A 19,553-nucleotide genomic window follows, 5' to 3' on the forward strand; every position below is an offset into this window, starting at 1 on the left:
ACAACATCTCCCGGTCTGACTGAAAGCATCCTCACATCGATCTTCACGTCCATTAAAGAGTCCAGCAGACTGTGAAAGTCTCTCTCTCGCCTCTGCCGCAGGAAAACCAAGCAAAGAGCACTTACAGCGGGCTCAGGTCCCACCGGAGACTTCCCTCCCCGAGCCGCATCACTGCCCTCCAACACAAACGAGCTCGGAAGCAGGAATTTCCTTCCTGTGTTACCTCCCAGCACACGCTCGAGTCTCAGATTCAGCTCGTGAAGGGCTCTGTTTTCAACATCAGATGGTGAACGCAAAGCTTCACGCATGACTTCACAGTCACCCGCCACTTTGTTAGGTACACCTGTTCCACTGCTCGTGAAAGAAAACATCTAATGGAAGCCACTCCATCCATGTGGAAATGATAAAGTTCAAACTGAGCAGCAGGTGAGTGTGGCGTGTTAGCTGGAGTCAGACACTGCTGATCTGTTTACGAGGGATTTGCCCTCGTAAACATTTGTAGAGTTTCCACAGAAAGGTCCACAAAAGTCAAAAAGATCCAGTGAGCAGAGGTTCTCTGGGAGAAAATGAGCTGATGGGAACAAAGTTACAGCTCGGGTCTGCAGAAGAGCATGTCTGAATGCACAGCATGATGGGCCATAGCAGCAGAAGACCACACAGTGTGCACATCTTCTGATGAGCGCTTCCAGCACACAGCACCTCAAACAGACGCCTGCCCAGCAGAGCACTGCAGCAGCTGCGCGGTGCTCTGCTGATGTTTCCAGCGTTTAGATGAATCTCTGCCATGAAGAATTAATGCAGGTCTGAAGGTGGAAGGACTCAAACCAGGTGTAACTAACAAATTGGCGTGTGAGTGTTGTAAGTTGCATTTTAAAGGTCATCACTCGTGCTCGGTGGCTTCTTCGCGTTGGAGCAGAAACTAGTTGAAGTGGTCTTCAGCGCTCGTCTCCACCGCGCTGGTTTGTAGGTCAATGCTTTTTCTTCCTGTACATGCGTGCCCCATGGGGTGAAACGGAAAATCAGTGAGTTGATGAGGGCGGATGTGAAATAAGGTGAAGCACCGCAGAGGAACACGAGAAGCAAAGAGAAAACCAAAGTCCCCTGATCAGCTTTCAGAGGAACAAACGAGACTCTCATTTTGGCGTCTTTGGTGAAAATAAGTGTTATCTGCACAGCGTGACACGAGCCAGCTCAGCCCAGCACTGAGGCTGTGCAGAGAAGCTTCCACCCTCCTCCCTCTGACCTCCGACCGCTGCGAGGAGGAAGCTGTGGTCGTGTTGCTCAGTGATCAGAGCCGCATTGACTCAGAGCTCGGCAGAGGCGACAGACGAGCTGCACGTTTAACAAAGCTCTGCTCCATCACCTTCACCAGCTCATCCATCATGGCTCTCCCAGCCGTCCTCCTCCTCCTCCTCCACCTCCTGTTGAGCTCCGAGGGTTCCCTCTCTCCTCCGCGGATCTCCTTCGCTCTCAGTAAGTCCAACGCTTTGTTTTAATTTTGTGCTTGAGTCTCGCAGAGTCTCCGTCCCTCCTTTTTTATTGGACGGTTCTGTTTTTTCTTTAAAGGGAAAAAAGTTTATGAAATCTTTGGATGTTTTTTAGTTTTGCTCCCAAAAGCAGATTTTCTCAGTGCGGGCTTAATAATGATTACTGTGATGTGAGAGGTGATGTTTTCACATCTGTTTGTCTTGGAAAAACAATGTAAAAGCTTTTTTTGTTGCTTCAAAGTCAGCTGATTTTCTGTCCGCCTGCACGGCAGAGATGCGTCTGTTCGGCCTGATGGCGCTTTGCACGAACCATCTAAGGTCTTATCTTTGTAATATCTGCTGTGATGCGTTCACTTCCCCGGGGATCTGTCCTCATTCCGAGCTTGTGAAACAGAGTTCGGTCACATGTTCAGCTGAGACTCGTGAATATGACGAGTTTGTCTGAAAACAGGAAAATGATCTAACAGGAAAGATTTCACACATAGCTGCATGTTGCAAACATTAACGCACCAGCGCGCACTGCGGAATAATCCTTCGTTGTCTTACACCGGCGCCGCACTTCACCCACGCTGCGTGCAAACTGATGTATTTCACGTTTCTGACACCAACTCGGTCCACACAGTGTTTTTCTGTTGTGCAGTCACATGCAGCCGGGTCAAAGCTGTGCTGTGCGGGGCGTGGACGCACAGAGGAGTCGTGCCAGATGTTGTGTCAGCTGGACGGACTTTCAGAGCTATCGCTTTCTGTAGGCTGCAGCTGTGGCCGCGAGTTTTCCAGGAGAGTTTGTGCAATCGTTTGGCTTCGCACGCTGGAAACGTGTATACGTGTTTACAGCAGTGGGATCGAAGCAGCTGGGATTCATCATCAACTCTCGCGGGAACCTCCGCACTTCCAGATTCTCCCACCCAAACCCGTAATCCGAGCGAACTTCATCATTCTCCATTCTTTGCTTCTGATTCATATGTAAATGATGCAAACCCCATCGGGAGCAGCCTCTGTCACCTTCAGTGTAAAAACACAGCTGCTGGAGGACAGACTCGCACCTCCGCCAGCTCCAGCTCACTGGAACCAGTCACGTAAGTTAACACTGCTGCTGACAGGCAGGATGACAGACGTGACAGCATCCTGTCAGGCTCCAGAAGTTGGAGACAGGCTAAGTTTGCGGAGAGAAGCGTCGGGCTGAACGGCACACGACAGCTTCCGAGTCTCAGTAACAGCAGTGTGGGTGCAAAACGACCCCCGGCACCTTCAGCAGGAGGCCTGCACTCAGAGCTTGGTGCAACAGTCACTTCTCCATTTCAGAAAAGAAGTTGGGCCTTTATCGGGTTGAGCAATGGCATCAAGTAAACCACTAGCTTTGGTTAATCGATTTATTGGTAAATTTATTATATCCCAGAGCGGCCAATTAACACCTGTGTGTAAGAGAACAAAGAGCTCCAACATTAGCTTAAACAGTCACAAGCAGGTGAAAGCGTCACTATATCATCTCACTAGTTTACAGCTCCACATAAACTCTGTTAAACAACAGTTTGCTATCACTTATTAAAGGATGGATGAAGCTCGTGCCACTGCCAGCCAGCTTCTTGTTAACAGGTAACATGCGTTTCTTTCTGCTTCTCCTTTTTCCTACTTTAAACTGAAGCAGAAACTTTTTAAAACAAATATATGTGAAAATATATCTCAAATATGTCTGACCATTTAAAGGCCATTTACACAAAAAAGAGAAATGTAACACTGATGATTTCTAAACTCAGAATGACCTTAAAGCCTGAGGCTTTTTACAAAATGGAAACAGAATAATCTGTGCATGAAGCCTTTATTCAGTAAAGGATGTAGTCGTTGTCTTAAACAGCCCCTGAGAGCAACAATACACTTCCTGTCACATCGTCCTCCCTCCTTTCTCATTTTCTGGTCCACGAGTCAAATCGTTGATCTCCACTTGTTCCTGCCTGTTCGATGACTGTCACCAAACATTCAGATCCCTTCTAGAAACATCCCACAGTGAGTTGGCAACTGTTCACAGCAGACATTGCCTCGTAAACGAACGTCCTCATCTCTCATTACACCCTCGCTTTCTGCAAAATGGTCCAAAAGACTCCAAAGCACAAGAAGTAAAAGGTGGAGCTTGATCCACCTGCTCAGATGGCAGGTCTGCCTCTGGCTGCTCCTCCTGACCTTCTGTGTTTCCTGCATTTAACACACTGATGCAACAGTTCTGTTTATTCCTGGGATCCAACATCCATTTGATCTCGTTGATGGTTAGACCCTTTCCTTGGTGTTTAACCTGCTCATGATAGTGAGCTGTCATCATCCTTGTTATGTGGTGGTCCTTTGGAATGAAAGGAGAGATGCATTTTCAGTCTTCTTAGTGCTTGAACCCTTTTAACTTTTAACTTCTTCGGGGGTTACCTCTACAGCTGGAGAAGCCTGCTGCAGTGCAAACACCACTGCTGATGTACTGAGATTTATTTTGCAAATCGTATTTGATACAAATGTGTGCAAAGCACGGGCCTCGTTGTTGATGTACCCAAGTACAACCCTGGAGTCTGTCCAGAAGTTCTTCCTTTACAGTGTTGCTTGGTGCGCAGCAGCAAGGTATGGTGACTTTCTCATTTGCTAGATCATCTTCCAGCCTCTCCAGACTGGCTGCAGTTCACCGATGGCTGGCTCGTCCAGCCTGTATCAGTCTCTTCTGTCTCACGCTCGGCCAGTTTCAAAAGCCTGCGACTTTGACAGCCTTTTCACATGGTTATGGTTCTGGTTATGGTGGCTAGCGCCGTGTTTCACACAGCCTCACGCAGCCACAGTGACGACGTGATGAAAGTCTCTCACATCTCCCCCCAGAGCTTGAAACAACAACAACAAACAGCTAATTAAAGCACGCTGAGAAAAGGTTGGTGAGAAAACTTTTGTACATCTGTTAAGCTCCTGAATCCATATTCAAAACCTTGGAGCAATGCTGCACTTTAAGAAACTTTTGAATGTGCAACAAATTAGTTATAAAGGTCAAACACAAACAAGGGAGCCCGAGAAAAACGAAGAGCAGAAACCAAGCGCTGGACTCAGCACCAACACCGAATCAGAGGAGAGCAGATCAACGAGGACGACGGCACAGCAATCAGTGGATGAGCACATTAAACATCTTTCCTCTCTCTGCCAACACACACCTGTGACCGTGTGGGGTGCATCGCTGCAGCCACGCCATTGGCTCATGAGTTTCCCGGTCAGGCTGCTGATTGGCTCTTTGCAGAACTGCTGCAGAATTCTCTAGTTTTCCACTCAGGACTCCTTCAGCGGCTCTTTAATGTCTTTGATTAGATGAGGTGTGTTTAAACGCTCTGCTGTGAATGCTGGAGAGGACGGCGGGGGACACTATGACATCATAAATCTGTCAGCGCACGCTGGCTCCTAAAACTGCAGCACACCTCACATCAAGCCGTTCGTCTTAGTGTTTTCGGGACTTTTGTGGCCATCAGATCGTTATTCATGCGGGCATTTAGTGACACATAAAAACCCATAAAAACCAGTCTGAGTCAGCGTAACTATGGTAACAGACGTTCATTCATGCCTGCGGTGAGATTGGAAAGCAGAAGTAAGTTGTGATGAAACCAGAACTGCGTATAAGACACAGTTTAGCAAGATTTAAGGAAGATTTCACTGCCAAGCATTAATGTTTCAAACTGTGAAACTCGATAAGCCACTTTACTAAATTTAATGAAGTCACCTGTCAACAGTCTCCAAGTTACAACATGCTGCAGGTTTGAGATCACCCTGGGTCAGCACACCTGAATCTCATGATTAGTTCATTACCAGGCCTCTGGAGAACTTCAGGACATGTTGAGGAGCTCATTCAGCCGTTTAAATCAGCTGAAACACCTAAAACCTGACGCCTGGAGTTGCCCACCCCTCCTCCAGGTGATCAAGTTGTTTGAACTGATCCTGCCAGGCCTCTCTGCGACTGCTCCAACAATCGGATCAACTCAGAACTCGGATCTGGTTTATTTAGTTCTTCTATCACAACAAAATGAGGTCAGCTGAGGCTGAGATGACTGCATGTTCTCGCGGTCGCTGTCATGGGGAAACGTATATATATATTAAAAACCATAATCAACCACTCTGTGGCATGTGTGATAATGAGAGGGTTTATATTTTCACCAGGTTATGAGCTAGAGTGAGGCTTCAAACAAAAAGCAGATTTAGTTAAAGAAGAGAGAAGTCGAGGGAAAACACAAAGGAAGAAGCTGTGAAGGGAACAGCGAACAAAAGCAGAAAACAGTGAGAGGCGTTTTGTTGCCGTCACTGATCCTCAGCAAGGATTCGCTTCACTTTTCTGTCCTTCGCTGTGAATTGCGACATGTCTGAGCTGCCCTGAGCGGCGCTTCTTGGAAAGCTGTTCACCGGCGCTCCTCGTCCTCTGAGACCAGACAAACTTCCTCTGACAGGACTTCTGCTGATCGGAGTCTGGTGTTTGTGATTAGGAGACGCTTTTCTGTCAGTTTGATCTGTTGGTGTTCAGATGATGAGCATTCTTTTGGTCCTGAAGTGGCTCCACTGAGCAGTTTCAGACCGTCCCTCTTCGGTCAGAATAAAATCGGACACTTTTTCTTTTTTCTGATGCTTCTTATTACTTTCAAGCATTCAGATTTTAACAACAAAAAACAAACAAACAAACAAAAACAATTAAAAAAAGCACACGTGCTGAACTATTAAAAACAAGTTCAGTGGGTGCAGAGTCCTTAAAAACCTGTGAAAGGTTGCAGGAATTCATCAGCGCTCACATTTTCACCCCAGTACTGTGCAAAAGTCTTTGAGCTGCCCCTCATTTCTTTATATTTCTCTTGAAACACAGAATGGACACACATCTGTGGTTTTGCGTTGATGTTTTAGTGAATATCCTGTGAAGGTGACGTCATCGATCAGGCACGTTTGAGGTGAACAAGCCTCCGGTGGGTCGATCGTCGGACGGCTGTTTCAGTACAAAGTTAACGTGGTCACTGCTTCAGGTTCTCTGCTGACAGAAACATTTCCTTATTTTGTATGTCACAGATTCTCAAATCCTCCAGCTTTCAGATAATTTTCAGGTTTTATGACCTTCAGTGGCTCCTGGCAGTTTGCTGTTCAGTTATTTTATTTGAGTTGTTGGTATCAAACTAATCTCTGTGAAAAGATTGAAATATCTGGTAAGATTTCTGGTTGCTCGTTACATTGCGAGTGTGAGTCATGCTTTGGTTGCATGCAAGCTAAAAGTACGTCCCCAACCGGCCTCTTTTTTTGCAATTGTTGAGCAAAAAGCCTACATGACAGTTTTTATTCATTAACCGCACAGAGAAAGCATTGTTTAGGTGTGTTAACGTTTTCTTTAAGCAAACAATAGTATTAAAGCTCTTCGTGCCTTTGGAAATCCAAATATGGTCACCCTGTTAGGCTAAAAGTCTGCGACGCAAACGAGGGTCCCGTTAGCTGATGGCGACTTTACGTTTTATTGTCTTCGGCTACGTCCACGCCTACACGCGTATTTTTGAAAAAGCCGATTTTTCTGATGCGTTCGCAGCTTTCTTCCACACGTAAACGGCGTTTTCGGTCACTGAAAACAGATTTTTAAAAACTCCTGCCAGGATGGAGATTTAAAAAAACTGTTTTCACGTTTACGTGTGGACGAGGAAAACGCAGAAAACGCAGCGTCAAAGGTGTGCGCCACGTTATTGTTTCGGTGAAATGAATTTCTACAATACTGTTAATTTTACTCTCTGCAGCGTTTAAACGACTCAGTGCTGCTTCTATGCGCCATCTTTGTTTACTTGTTTTACTGTTTCTGATTGGCCAACATTTCTACAGGTTAGGAATATATCGCCACCTGTTGCTTGGTATGTTTCTGGCAGCGTTTTCCTTCGTTTTTGGCATTTATGTGTGGACGTAGCCTTTGCACAAATATATCTGCATTCATAAATAATAGCCAGGAAGCGCAGGAAGTACTGAGCCAGCTTCCTGTTAAGTTCTTAAAAGCGTTCAGATGTAACATTCAAAACTCTAACGAGCAGAAAGCAGTACAAGTGAGTCGCGTCAGTAAGAAGGGGCCATCTTTACTCAAGCTTAAAGGAGTAAATCAATAAAATGTCACGTGATCAGAAATATTGCAGAGATGGCAGCAGTGCGACTGAGACACTGTAAACAAGTCTACTGAGAAATCTGCTGCTGAGATGTTTCTTATTTTTAAATCTTATCGTTCATATGTGGAGAGTTTCTCTGCAGCTCTGAACCACATCCTCTCCAAACCTGCAGCCTCACAAACAGGCAGTGCTGCTGTCTCTGTGCCGGTCAGCTGGTGAGTGAAGTGCAGGACATGTTGCGGGTGCTCGCTGAGCTGCGTCCTCTCACCTCCTGTTGTAGTCTCCGTCTTTATTTATCCCTGTCTGAAGATAAGCTCAGCAGAAACCACAGCGCAGAGCGAAGCTGTAAAACTTCAAAAGAAATCGCAGGAACTTTGTTTCGATGTTTTCATGTTTGATAAACTTGCTTTCTTTGCTCTGTTTGCACTTCTGACTAACACTTATCTAAACGTATCTCTTTAAATTGACCCGCCCCGTGTAATGACCCTTCTGCGGCGTCCTTAAAGGTTACAGAGCGTTTTTCCACACACGGCTCAGACACGCTGCGCCTGAATCACCCTGCGTGTGAGCTTGTAGAGCAAGGCCCTTATGTTTGCTTAATATTAGCTTCCTCCAAGTGTTTGCTGAGATCCTCAGGTTAGATTTCTCTTTGAATCTGCTGTGCATCCAGCCCCGAGTGTCGTCTTGAGTCCAGCTCCTGTGCAACCTGGAGTTTCCTCAGACGGTAACAGCTGCTGTGGTTTCTGTGTGTTTGTGTCCAGACTCCACGGAGAGACCTCTGCTCCACTTTGGCCACGGTGACCTCCACAACACCACCGCTCTGCTGCTGAGCAGCGACAGCTCCACTCTTTACGTTGGTGCACAAAACGCCATCCTGTCACTGGACGTTAACCAGAGTGATGTCATCAGACTGAACAAGAAGGTGCTCAGAAGAAACTGTTTGAATTTTACTGAAATATTATTACTTTTACTGCTGAGGTCCCGTGATGCCCAACAGTTCGTCTGTGTTTTGTTCAGGTGCAGTGGAGTCCGTCTGATAAAGAGACATCGGATTGCACGGGGAAAGGAAAGGATTTAATGGTAAATATAAAATCCACACACAGGAGCAATTGTGTATGAATATGAATACTTTTTCTTTTCACTGTATGGTGAATTTTCACCAGTAAGGAACAATCCAAATGTATTTAATGCTGCAGAGAATTGAAACCCCGATTCCTGGACCACATCGCTTCACTCCACGTTGGTCCCTCCCTTTTCTACCTGGCCCTAATGTAGCTGGATATAAAAAAGCAAGAACACCCACCAAAGATAAAACTTTGAGATATTTTAACCAGAAGAGCTTCGTACTGTTTAAAGCTGCGGAGGAGTCAACAGGAGTACGTATGGGAGAGGACGTAAAGGAAAAATGTAGAGATTTTATTCAGTTTCTGTTGTTTTGCAGAATGAATGTCCAAACTTTATCCACGTGTTGCAACCTCTAAACTCCACCCATCTCTACACCTGTGGCAGCTACGCTTACAGCCCCCAAGAAGCGTACATCGTAAGTTCATACATGCTGTCAGCTTCAACCAAGTCTATTAACCAGATGAGAAAAATCTTATGTCCTATATAAATGCTTCCTAACAGCTCAGACACAGTTGGATGTTCAGCTGAGCTTTTGTTTGTCTTCATCAGGACACCCAAAGCTTCTCCATTGTCAAAAAAGTCAGCGCTAAAGGTCGCTGTCCGTTCAGCCCCTTCGAGAGGAGCGCCGTCGTCATCGCAGGTCAGTGTGCTGAGTTGCAACTTTCCGCTGGGCTCGCATTCAGCAATAAAGTGGTCAAACCTCAAGCTGTTTGCACGTAACTCAGCAAGAATCTTTGCAGAGTTGATATTTTGGGGATGAGGAGTGCTGCAAAATTTGAATCTGAATTTAAACTACTTTTCATTATTTTGTTTTTTATCTTCCTTTTGTTTTGCAGAAGTTTAGTTTCAGTTCTTTCCAGAGTTTTTTTTTTTTTTTACACATTTCAGTTTAGTTTCAGAGTAACTGAGAGTGAATGTTTAGCTTTTATTAAGTTTCAGTCACAGTTTTACTTCGGTTCTTTTTTTTTTAATAAAAATGCAGTAATGGAGTATTCAGTATGAGCCAAAAGTTTAGCTTTAATTACATTATAAATGAAACGTTATTTCTCACTTCATTTCCATATTTTCTTGTGTTTTTGTTGCAATATAAGTTTCAGTGGAGAAATCTGTAGCCTTAACTTTGTGACCTTTAATGTGTAGGATGCAATGCTTTCAAAAACAAGTGGAAAACTATCTGATTCACGTTGGATGTCAGTTGCAATAAAAAAAGTTTTGTTTCACCTTTTGCACAAACCACAGTTGCATGAGAGAATTTCATATGAAGCACAGCATCTGTGGGTGGCATGGTGTCACTGGCTGTGACCCACAAACCAAACAGCAGCAGGGTTTACTCTCTGACACGGAGCGTGCCTGTCATTTCCTTCCCTGTGCACAGCAGCGCGTACTGTGTTATGTCCTGCATGCACTGCATCAATCTAATAAAAGAGCCAAAAATATATTTAAAAATGTATCAGATGTACGGCTGTTTTCACGACACACTGGTTACTACGATCGCTAATGCGAGGAATATTAACACTGATGTGCGAGTTGGCACACATGAATAATACACAGTACATAATGTGTACTGTGTTGTTATTTGACCAAAGCAGAGCAGCATTTGTTGTATGTTCTCACGTTAATATGTGCTTTAAAACAAACACCCGGAGCTCTCCTGTTTATTTATGTGCAGACGGCGAGCTGTTCACAGCCACAAAAACCGACTTCAGAGGAAGCAAACCACAGATTTTGCGATACTTCAGCAAAGACGGCCGTCCAGACGTCAGCCTGGAGACGTCGATCCGCCTACTGGAAGGTGAGCGAACATGATCAGGATGAATCAAGCTGTAAAAAGCTTTGTCACAAAGAAACTAATGGGTGCAGAAACTAAAAGAACAAACTGGACTTTTCTGCTTTACACCTGAATTTCACTGCAATTTCAGGCAAATGAAAAACCCTAAAATATGGCATCACAAACACACAAGAACCGGACTGAAACTAGCGTAACAAATTCCATTTCCCCCCGATGACCCAGAGTTGTGGTATGACCCACTTTGCAGGTCTACATATAGGCTTGCTCCGCCCCTTTTTCACCTCTTAGCTCATCAAGCAAGGAAAGCAGAAAACTCATATATTTAAAGAAGGACTAATCTAAGTGTAGTGTTATGTGTAAGCTTCTGCTGTTACCCTGATGTTTGGTAGATGTCCCCACGTGTGGCTGTAACTGCATCACGCTTTAGTCCATATCACACTCATGGATCTGCATCAGTGTCATCGAATGTGGGCTGTTGGCCACAAATGGTAAAAATAATTACTGACATCTGTCTCACACACCTAAATGCATATCTGTGATAATGTGATACGTCTCACCGCTGAAACCACCACTAATACAGGAGCACGCGTAGGAGTCCTGTCACACCCCCAAACTCAAGGTGGTGAAAGAGAATTATTTAAAAAAGCCACGTGTGTGGGATTACTTTAGTTTTTGAGCAGGTGAAACTCAGGCCTTGGTTTCCAGCCTCAAGTTGGAGTGCAGTTGACATATGCAGTGTAATGATTGGGGTGTCCGATCTTTAATATGTTAAAAAAAGTAGCTTTATAATCTATCCTGGACTCAGAACTGTGCAAAGATGGGACTGGAGTCATCCACACTGGTGTTCAGGTCTCATCTTCTCATATCTGAGTCTTCGTCAGCATCTCAGTAAAACTGTCCACTCGACGCACAAACCAAAGCACCTGTCCAGTTACCGGAGCCTAGGTGTCTCTTCATTGTTCCTGTTTAAACAGGTTCCACATATAACATTTGGTGCCACTAAAGACCAGGATGAAGGACGTCACTCTTCTACACATCCAGCTGACCAATGTCAGCCAGGGCACAGTGTTTATGCTGCAGCATCCTGCATGGGCATGGTAGGGCAGGGAGGCCAAAGCCTTAGTGGCAAATATAAATCGTTGCACATTCAGTGCCAGGTTTTGTACAAATGGACAAACTCTTCTTGGCCCTTGGAGGTTGGGTCTATGGGGTCCGAAACAGCAAAGGTTCTGTCCGGTTCAAAGCTACTCTGCGTCTTTGTTGGAGCTGCTGCTCCTCCTGAGCATCCACAAGCAAAATCCTCAATTATTAGGTCCGCCTACTAAAGCTCGGATATTCCTGTGATGAGGTTGTTGTGAAGTAACTCAAGAGACGTGTTCCTGACATTTAAACTACATTTTTATTAATGAAGAAGCAGAAAAAGCTTCCCATAACCTGCTGCAGTAGCCTCGATGTGAATCAGCGTCTTACACATCGAGGCAGTGACTCTGCCAACACTTAGATGTTGGTCATAACTACTGTTCTTTAAAACACTGACATGGAAAAACCACAAAAACCTCGTAAACATGGATCAGACATGTTTGTGTCAGCTCAAATACTTTCAACCAAACCACAGCTGTGAGGTCTGCAGAATTCCCTGCGTTCTGTCTCCAGCTGCTCATTTCCTCTTTGTCTTAGACGTCGCAGTGTCTTTGTCGTTTTAAAAAGTTATGTCTGCTGCACATAAACACATCATATTATGTGTTGACTCTTTCTCCACCCATCGGTCTGTCAGCTGAGTACTTTGTACGCTCCAGATGTATTCAGACCACATGGCACAGACTCTGTTCTGTACTCACTTCCTGCACTTCTGTATTTCAGAGCCTACATTTGTCAGCTCATCACTGGACCCAGCAGAGGGGAAACTCTACTTCTTCTTTAGCGAAGTTGGAAAAGAGTTCAGTTACGTAGAGGATCTGAAAACCGCTCGGGTGGCTCAAGTCTGCAAGGTGACAGCAAACAGCGAGAGCGCATAATGTGAATGTGCGTATTACCATTAATATTACATGAAGGATTGTTCTGTGCTGGTTTTACAGGATGATGTTGGTGGAGTGAGGACTCTGCAGAAGAAATGGACGTCCTTTACCAAAGCCACTCTGCTCTGTCAGTTTGAGAAACAGCTTCCCTTCAATATTCTCCAGGATGTGTTCACCCTCCCGCCACCAGAGGGCGGCGACATTGCTGACACTCTGTTCTACGGTGTCTTCACGACTCAGTGGTAGGTAAACAGGAAATAAGAGGGATGATGTTTGGATTGTTCTGGTCTTAAATGTTTTAACTGTCACATTTTTTATTAAAGCCATGTTTACATCTAGTTACTGCCAAATAAACAGCTGAGGGTCAACCTCCGAATTTCCCAGCTTGGATGTTCAGATGAGTGATTGGTGGCTGCTCTTACAAAGCGTTTTCCATGCTGTGGTTCTGCCAATTACTTATTTGGGACTGAGCGATGAAAACCACATGAGCCAGGGTGGCATGGCTCCATGGTCGACAAACACAAACTAGTAGCAGAAAAAGAAAAATGGTCCCTTCCTGCCTGCCCAGGGGGCCCGATACCCCAGAGACCCCCTTCACAGCTGAGAGATTTACTGTACAAGAGCAAATTTGTGCCGTCTTTATGTTCATGCGTGAGACAATTTCAATAAACCAAGTTTTTAAGAGACAGTCACGTTAAAATAAACAGTGGAAGATCAGAGGAGTCTTCACTGGATCATCGCTGGGCTGACATGAGATTCTTTCTTGAACTGCGTCTTTGGGCACATTTTCCTTTAATGTATGGGATATTTGGTAACCATGGCAGCGAAAGCAACAGAACCATCAAATTCAGCAGGATCTCGTGTATGTCCTGGTTTTAGGCCAATCATTGTTGACTCAAATAAAACAAACCCACAACTTTAGCACGTTAGCTCTGTTTCTAAATGTACCTGTTCAAGTCAGGACGTCTCAAATCTGTCTTAAGGACGTCGAGGTAACCGCTGCAATCTGGTTTATTTCAGGTCCAGAGGTCCAGAGTCTGCAGTTTGTGTCTTCAGACTTGAGGACATCAAAGACGTGTTCAAGGGGAGCTACAGGACCTTCGTAACGGGGACCCACCAGTGGAGTACGCAACAGGAAACGCACAGCTACCTGGGAACGGTGGGGGGGTTCATTTCTTTCTAGACTTCCTGAATCCTCAAAGCAATCGTAAAATCAAAGATAGATTTGCTAATTTATGTCAGACATACTGTAAGCACCTTTCAAGTTTCCATCTGCACTTTACTAAAAACGTTTCTTCATTAACCCGCTCGAGGAGAATAAGATGCAGCAGAAAATGCCATAAAAACAAAAATGATTTAATGCCGTTTGTCATAAAACGAGCTGTGTTTCCAGATCTTACTGTTTGACCCTCTATGTTCTCCTGACAGTGTGGACTTGGCAATTCTACTGACGCTGTTTTGGGGGAAGTGAAGAAGAGTTTCCTGACCACAAACCCCGTGACGCCTGTCCGCAAAGGTCCGGTCGTCGTCTCATCGGAGCAGCAGTACAGTCGCGTGGCTGTGATGAGAGCACGCGCAGCCAACGATGAACAGCATACCCTCCTCTTCCTCATCACAGGTGAGACTGTGAACATAGACGAGCCCAAGCAGTCAGTGCATGGACATGTGATCAAAATGATAGTTCAGTGATGTAAACGGTCACATCCTGCTTGTAGTAACGAGCTTTGAAGGGTTGTTGTGGTTCTTGCATGACTTAAAACGACTTATCGCTTCTCTCTACTGTCCAAGAGTCTGGATTTCTCCACAAAGTGGTTTTGCTTGATCAGGGTCCTTGGGTCATTGAGGAGATTCAGCTCTTCGCCCAGCCTCAGACGGTCCAAAGCGTGGTCCTCTCCACCTCCAAGGTAAACTGCACAATTCATTGACTGATCAGCAAACAAAGCATCCTGTTCACATTCAAATGTTTTTGACTCGCACCCAAAAAATAAAAAGATCAAAAGTTAATCTTAGAGAACTACTGGGAAGCACGAGCCTTCACGCGGGTGCAGGTAGAGATGTGTACAGGACGACTGCGTCTCACAGATTTGAACACCTGCGCTCTGAAACCTGAGAGATCTGTCAGATTCGCATTCGTCCGGCTGACTGTTTCTCTGCTCCTGCAGGGAGTCCTCTATGTGGGGACATCTGAAGGCGTGACTGCCGTACCCGTGGCCAACTGCTCGACCTACACAACCTGCAGTCAGTGTCTCCTGGCCAGAGATCCTCTGTGTGGATGGAGCCGCGCTAGCAGGGCCTGTGCCCGTGTGCATGGTGGTCATGAGGACATGTAAGTAAAACTCACTCTGAGATAGTCCAGAACAGATGTGACCTGCACATACAAAACAAACCATCAGCTTTCTTTAAGATTCCTGATTGATATTTGTCTTTTTATCTACTACACTTTAAGAAATGAGTCTTGAAATGATTAGATGCTTTAGATGAAACCATCGCCGGCTTTTCAGCCCTGGATAAATAACACTAACATTTCTGAAACCCTGATTTTAGTTAAAATTATTTCAGCAACAATTCAGCCGCAGGACTCTGGCAACCGTTGTTGTAATAATTGTAATTGTCGCTATTCATTCATCGGAGTTGTCTTTGCAGCGCTGAGAGTGATGCCACATATAGCAGATGCTCTCTGGTGTTTCTGACACGTAGACCATCAAAATGTACACGTAGCTGCAGCTCGAAAACTATCACCTGTGTTTATTTTAGGACTAGAGTAAAATAGAATCGCCCTTTATTGTCATTGTACACATTTAAAGAAACTGCACAAAAGCAATACATTCTCTAATTTAACAAAGCTGCAACCACCTGAGAAAGAGGGCTTTATTTAATGTGGGGACATTAAATTAGGTGATGAATGGGTGAGCTGGAGCTTCGACCATGCTTAAAGCTGCAGGTGGAGCATGTCCTGTGAAAGGATGAATGTGGAAGCAAAGGGCCAACAGCTCTACAACCAACGGACAATCTGCAAAACATGAAGATGTAAAAAATGTTCGAGGATTTTTTGTTGTCGTGAGAAGCTAAAGGTTCACACACAATGTTGTTTTCCTTTTCAGGGTTCAGAACCTGGAAGACAGTAATGTGGACGACAAATGTCAGGGGCAAACCGAGGCCGAGAAGATCACAGGTGATGTACAAATCTGTTGGCAGATACGGAGACTGAGAAATTCTGTTGAACGTATTCTGGAAACAAGCTCAGAGTTTTAACCTTGATGCTGTAACATTGCTGCCTGCAGTGGTCCGCGCTCACATGAATGAAGTGGTGAGGCTTTCGTGTCTGACACCTTCCAACTTGGCCACTCTGACCTGGGCCTTCCCTCAGTCAGAGAAGCTCTTCATCCAATCAGATGACGGCAGTCTCAGCTTCGTCGTCACTAACGACACTTCAGGGGTCTACCGCTGTGAGGCAGAGGAAGCCGGGTACAAACAAGTAGTTGAAAGCTATGACGTACAGCTGATGCGCTCTAACTTGACCCCAAGAACCCATGAAACTGCAGGGCCGGACGAGACCTACGAGAGCATTGTTACCGACGATCCAACAATGTCTCCGACACGGCTCATACACACCAATGAATACACCACCGATGACAGAAAGAATGGATTTACAACCAGTCCTACGGGCAAGGTGACCTCCAAAGAACATCGCGGAACAAACAGGAACCTTCAGAGCAGTAGTTCTGACACACAGTACGGAGTGCAGCTCGACGACGTGACTCCGAAGGAGAAGAGTTACTACGGTGAGCTCGTAGGTGTTTCACTCATGCTGGCCTTGTGCATCTGCATCATGATTCTCGGATCGCTCCACATGTGGCAAAAAAGGAAAGTTGGTCTCGGGAAGGATCCACTGGTCACTCCGGAGGAGGGCGCCAGCATAAACAGGCCTGTGGAGATCTGCTCTCTGAGCAGCCGGGCGGAGCTCGAGCCTGAGCTGAAGGTGGTGGAGTAACTGAAGACGCCTTAACTTGCAGCTGGTTTAGCCGGACAGTTATCGCCAAAGACATCGTGAAAGTAGGAGAGTGTAAGAATCCTTGGAAAGCAGTTTGAGATTTTTAATGTTTACCTCAGTATTTGAGTCGTGTTTTTACCGCAGCCTAAAACCAAACGTCGCGAGCGTGTCGCAGATGTGACTGAGACACAGGGGGATACCTCACAGTCTTACAGTAGCACCTTAACCCAAGCTGGCTCCAAGCTAAAGCATAATGATGGGACCTTTATTTCCAAAGTGAACATCGTGTTTTATCCAATAAGACCGTAAACTCATCAGGAAAGAGTTGGCAGAGCTCACATATCAACGGAACAGAGCGTTGTTTTCAGATGATTCAGACGTCTACATGATTGGACTCGTTTTCACCCCCTGCTGGCGAATTGAAAGACTGCAGGCGTAAAGCACCTTTCAGCCCCATGAGCTACAGTTCTGTAATAATTATAGAGGAAATGGAATAAGTCTGAAGTCTGAGGTCTCAGAGCCGGTGGACTTAGGCTAATGCTGTGAAGCTAGCTCTTCTTATTTACTTTAATATTAAATACGCTCATTTTGGCAAAGGTTTGCCTGCTGAACAAGACAAAGAGGTACCTGCTTTTCTTTAAAGTGGTGTAAAGTGTAAAGCTTTGAGTCTCAGTGCAGTTTATAAATGGCTGGTATACAAACACGTCCCCCCTGTGCCGACAGAAGCAAGCAGCTACCACAGAAACTGCAGAGTTTGGTACAGACACGTTCTCTGAGGTTGTCTCTTGAGGTCCACGGGAACCTTTAATGCATCTGCTGCTTGATATGAAATTTAAGAAAACATTTGAATTGTTTCTGTTGATGCTTGAGTTTCAGGGTCCTTTTATTTCCTGATGTTTTTAGGAGTTTTGTGTTTTGTGTCTGTTAATATTCTTTGATTTTAAATGTCGGTTGTGGAACCACTTTTCTGTTTTAACTCAGGGCTTTGAAAACGGTGATAAAGGCAGCGGGTGTGTTTTATTAGTTGACATTAACGATGTCTTTAAGAATGGATTGAACAAATCATCCTGCTTACACGCACTCGTTTTAATCTTTTACATTTTTTATTTAATAAGATCTCTTTTGAATTTACAAGGCAGGTCGACTTAACCAGGACAAGGATTTATTTTTTGTGTGAAACTGTTCAGTTTTTATAAAATCTTGCCTCATATCAAGAAAAAGCTCACTTTTTTCTATTTAACATTTCCTGTTCCTGTTCTTGAGACGATGTTTTAATTGTTTGTTTTAAGTTGTATTTTAGTTTTTGGTTATTTTTCTCAGTGACGTGATTTCCGTGTGGATTTTTTGCACGCTACAGAATTTCTCTGTAACTCAGGCAAAATTGAATCTAGTGTTAGTGAATCCGATGCATGTTGAAGGACTGATGTTTTTATGTGTGAATACTCGGATAAATCATCTATATGCATTGCAAAGATTTAGGCTACTAGAAGAATATATTTGTGTTAAATGAATGTGCACAGTTGTCAGTCACTGTATGTGAACGAATGTATGTAAACTGTTAAATGTGAAACCTGCTTTGAATGTAACACGGGCTAAGATTCAATAAAACAGTCAATAAATCCATGCTTTATGATTGTAGGTATGAATGAATGTCGCCCCCTTGTGGTGTAAGTGAACTACACACGTGAACTTGTCGAGGTTAAGAAATGAGGCGACTGGTCATTTCTTTCCTGGTATGTTGGCGTAAGATAATCTGGTGTTGCTCAGGCCTAATGTTGAATGTCCTCTATGAGTTGAAATCACCTCCATCGTTACTTGATCTCCAAAATGTGAACAGTCGTCGATAAATCGCGAGCAGAAGATTTATCTTAATTTGATCACCTCATTTGGCAAAATTTCAGGATATGCCTTCATCTAAAACCTGTTAATGACAATTTCACATATCTTGGATTGACTGTCCCTAATGATCCCAAATTATTTTTATCCATATTAAAGCATAATATGGAGTCATGGAAAATTCTTCCCTTATCCACGATTGGTCGTATAAATTCCATAAAAATGGTCTCTCTTCCTAGATTTTTGCATCTTTGCCAGAATCTTCCTCTTTATCTCACTTCCTCTTTCTTTAAGGAATTGGACTCGATTATCACGTCTTACATATGGAACAACAAGAATCCTAGAATAGACAAATCTACGAGCGTTGACCTTCTGGCACCAGACATCCCCAGATCTTAGTCATTCTAACACCCCCCTTTGGGTTATAATGGAGGCTGACGTAGTAAGGGACTCCTCTTTAGAGGCCCTGCTTTTCTCCAGAGTGGGGAAAGCTGAGGTTTTTAAGAAACTAGGGTTTGTTCCAAAACAATCTGTGCGTATTTTAAACCAATTAGAGGTGTCCTTGAATTGTCAAACTCCTCTGTGCAGGCACCGATATGCTCTTTTGCCTCCCCTGGGTGATAAATCCACCACGTTTGGAGGGAGAAGGGCTTAATCAAATTCAAAGATCTTTATATATTTGGAAAATTTGCATCATTTTATCAGCTTGGGCAAAATTTCATTTTAACGCATTCACATTTTTACCGTTACCTACAAATTAGGCATTTTGTGCAATCCAATATCAAGAATTATCGAGATATTCCGAATGAACACAACTTCTTTAATGTGCTCCTGAGCCGTCCTTACTCCAAACATCGGATCTCTGCAGTTGTACATTTGTTTGATGAAAGTGTTGAGGCGCGGACTACGAGGATAAGAGACGCCCGGAGGGAGGAACTGGGTATAGAAATACCGGAATAAATGTGGGACAAATGCTTATCAAAAATTCATTCCTGCTCTGTTAACGGCTGACATTAATGAATACAATTTAAAGTTGTCCATCGGCTCCATTACTCCAAGGTTGGACTACACAAAATTTGTTCTTCGACTTCCCCCGTATGTGACAGATCGCACATTGGCTCATGACTAATTCCAGAATATTTGATTGGTACTCTAAAGCTTATGAAATCTTCATCACACCCAATCCAGAAATTGCAGTTTTTG

General features: G+C 44.4%; 1 protein-coding gene across 2 annotated transcripts; it reads left to right on the forward strand.

The window, feature by feature from the left end:
• The first annotated feature begins 1,311 nt into the window (after positions 1–1,311).
• On the forward strand, positions 1,312–18,134 carry LOC113032532 (semaphorin-4B-like). 2 transcript variants are annotated; one of them, XM_026185502.1, is made up of 14 exons: positions 1,312–1,473; positions 8,356–8,516; positions 8,612–8,674; positions 9,036–9,134; positions 9,269–9,359; positions 10,389–10,511; positions 12,369–12,496; positions 12,584–12,765; positions 13,544–13,682; positions 13,952–14,141; positions 14,312–14,427; positions 14,686–14,849; positions 15,625–15,695; positions 15,805–18,134. In XM_026185502.1, the coding sequence occupies exons 1-14, from the start codon at positions 1,383–1,385 to the stop codon at positions 16,512–16,514; spliced, it is 2,328 nt and encodes a 775-aa protein (XP_026041287.1). In that variant the 5' UTR covers positions 1,312–1,382; the 3' UTR covers positions 16,515–18,134. The 2 variants fall into 2 exon arrangements, with proteins under 2 accessions (XP_026041287.1, XP_026041286.1); XM_026185501.1 differs by lacking the exon at positions 1,312–1,473 and adding an exon at positions 2,222–2,563.
• The last annotated feature ends 1,419 nt before the right edge of the window (positions 18,135–19,553 follow it).

The sequence above is a fragment of the Astatotilapia calliptera genome, chromosome 11 (assembly GCF_900246225.1).
Source record: "Astatotilapia calliptera chromosome 11, fAstCal1.2, whole genome shotgun sequence".
NCBI classification, from domain to species: domain Eukaryota; kingdom Metazoa; phylum Chordata; class Actinopteri; order Cichliformes; family Cichlidae; genus Astatotilapia; species Astatotilapia calliptera.

Coding starts and splice junctions, on each gene's coding strand:
- LOC113032532 (XM_026185501.1), top strand. CDS start 2,455: ATGATGCAAACCCCATCGGGAGCAGCCTCTGTCACCTTCAGTGTAAAA. Junction 10,512..12,368: donor GTCGATCCGCCTACTGGAAG/GTGAGCGAACAT, acceptor TCTGTATTTCAG/AGCCTACATTTGTCAGCTCA. Junction 13,683..13,951: donor CGCACAGCTACCTGGGAACG/GTGGGGGGGTTC, acceptor TTCTCCTGACAG/TGTGGACTTGGCAATTCTAC.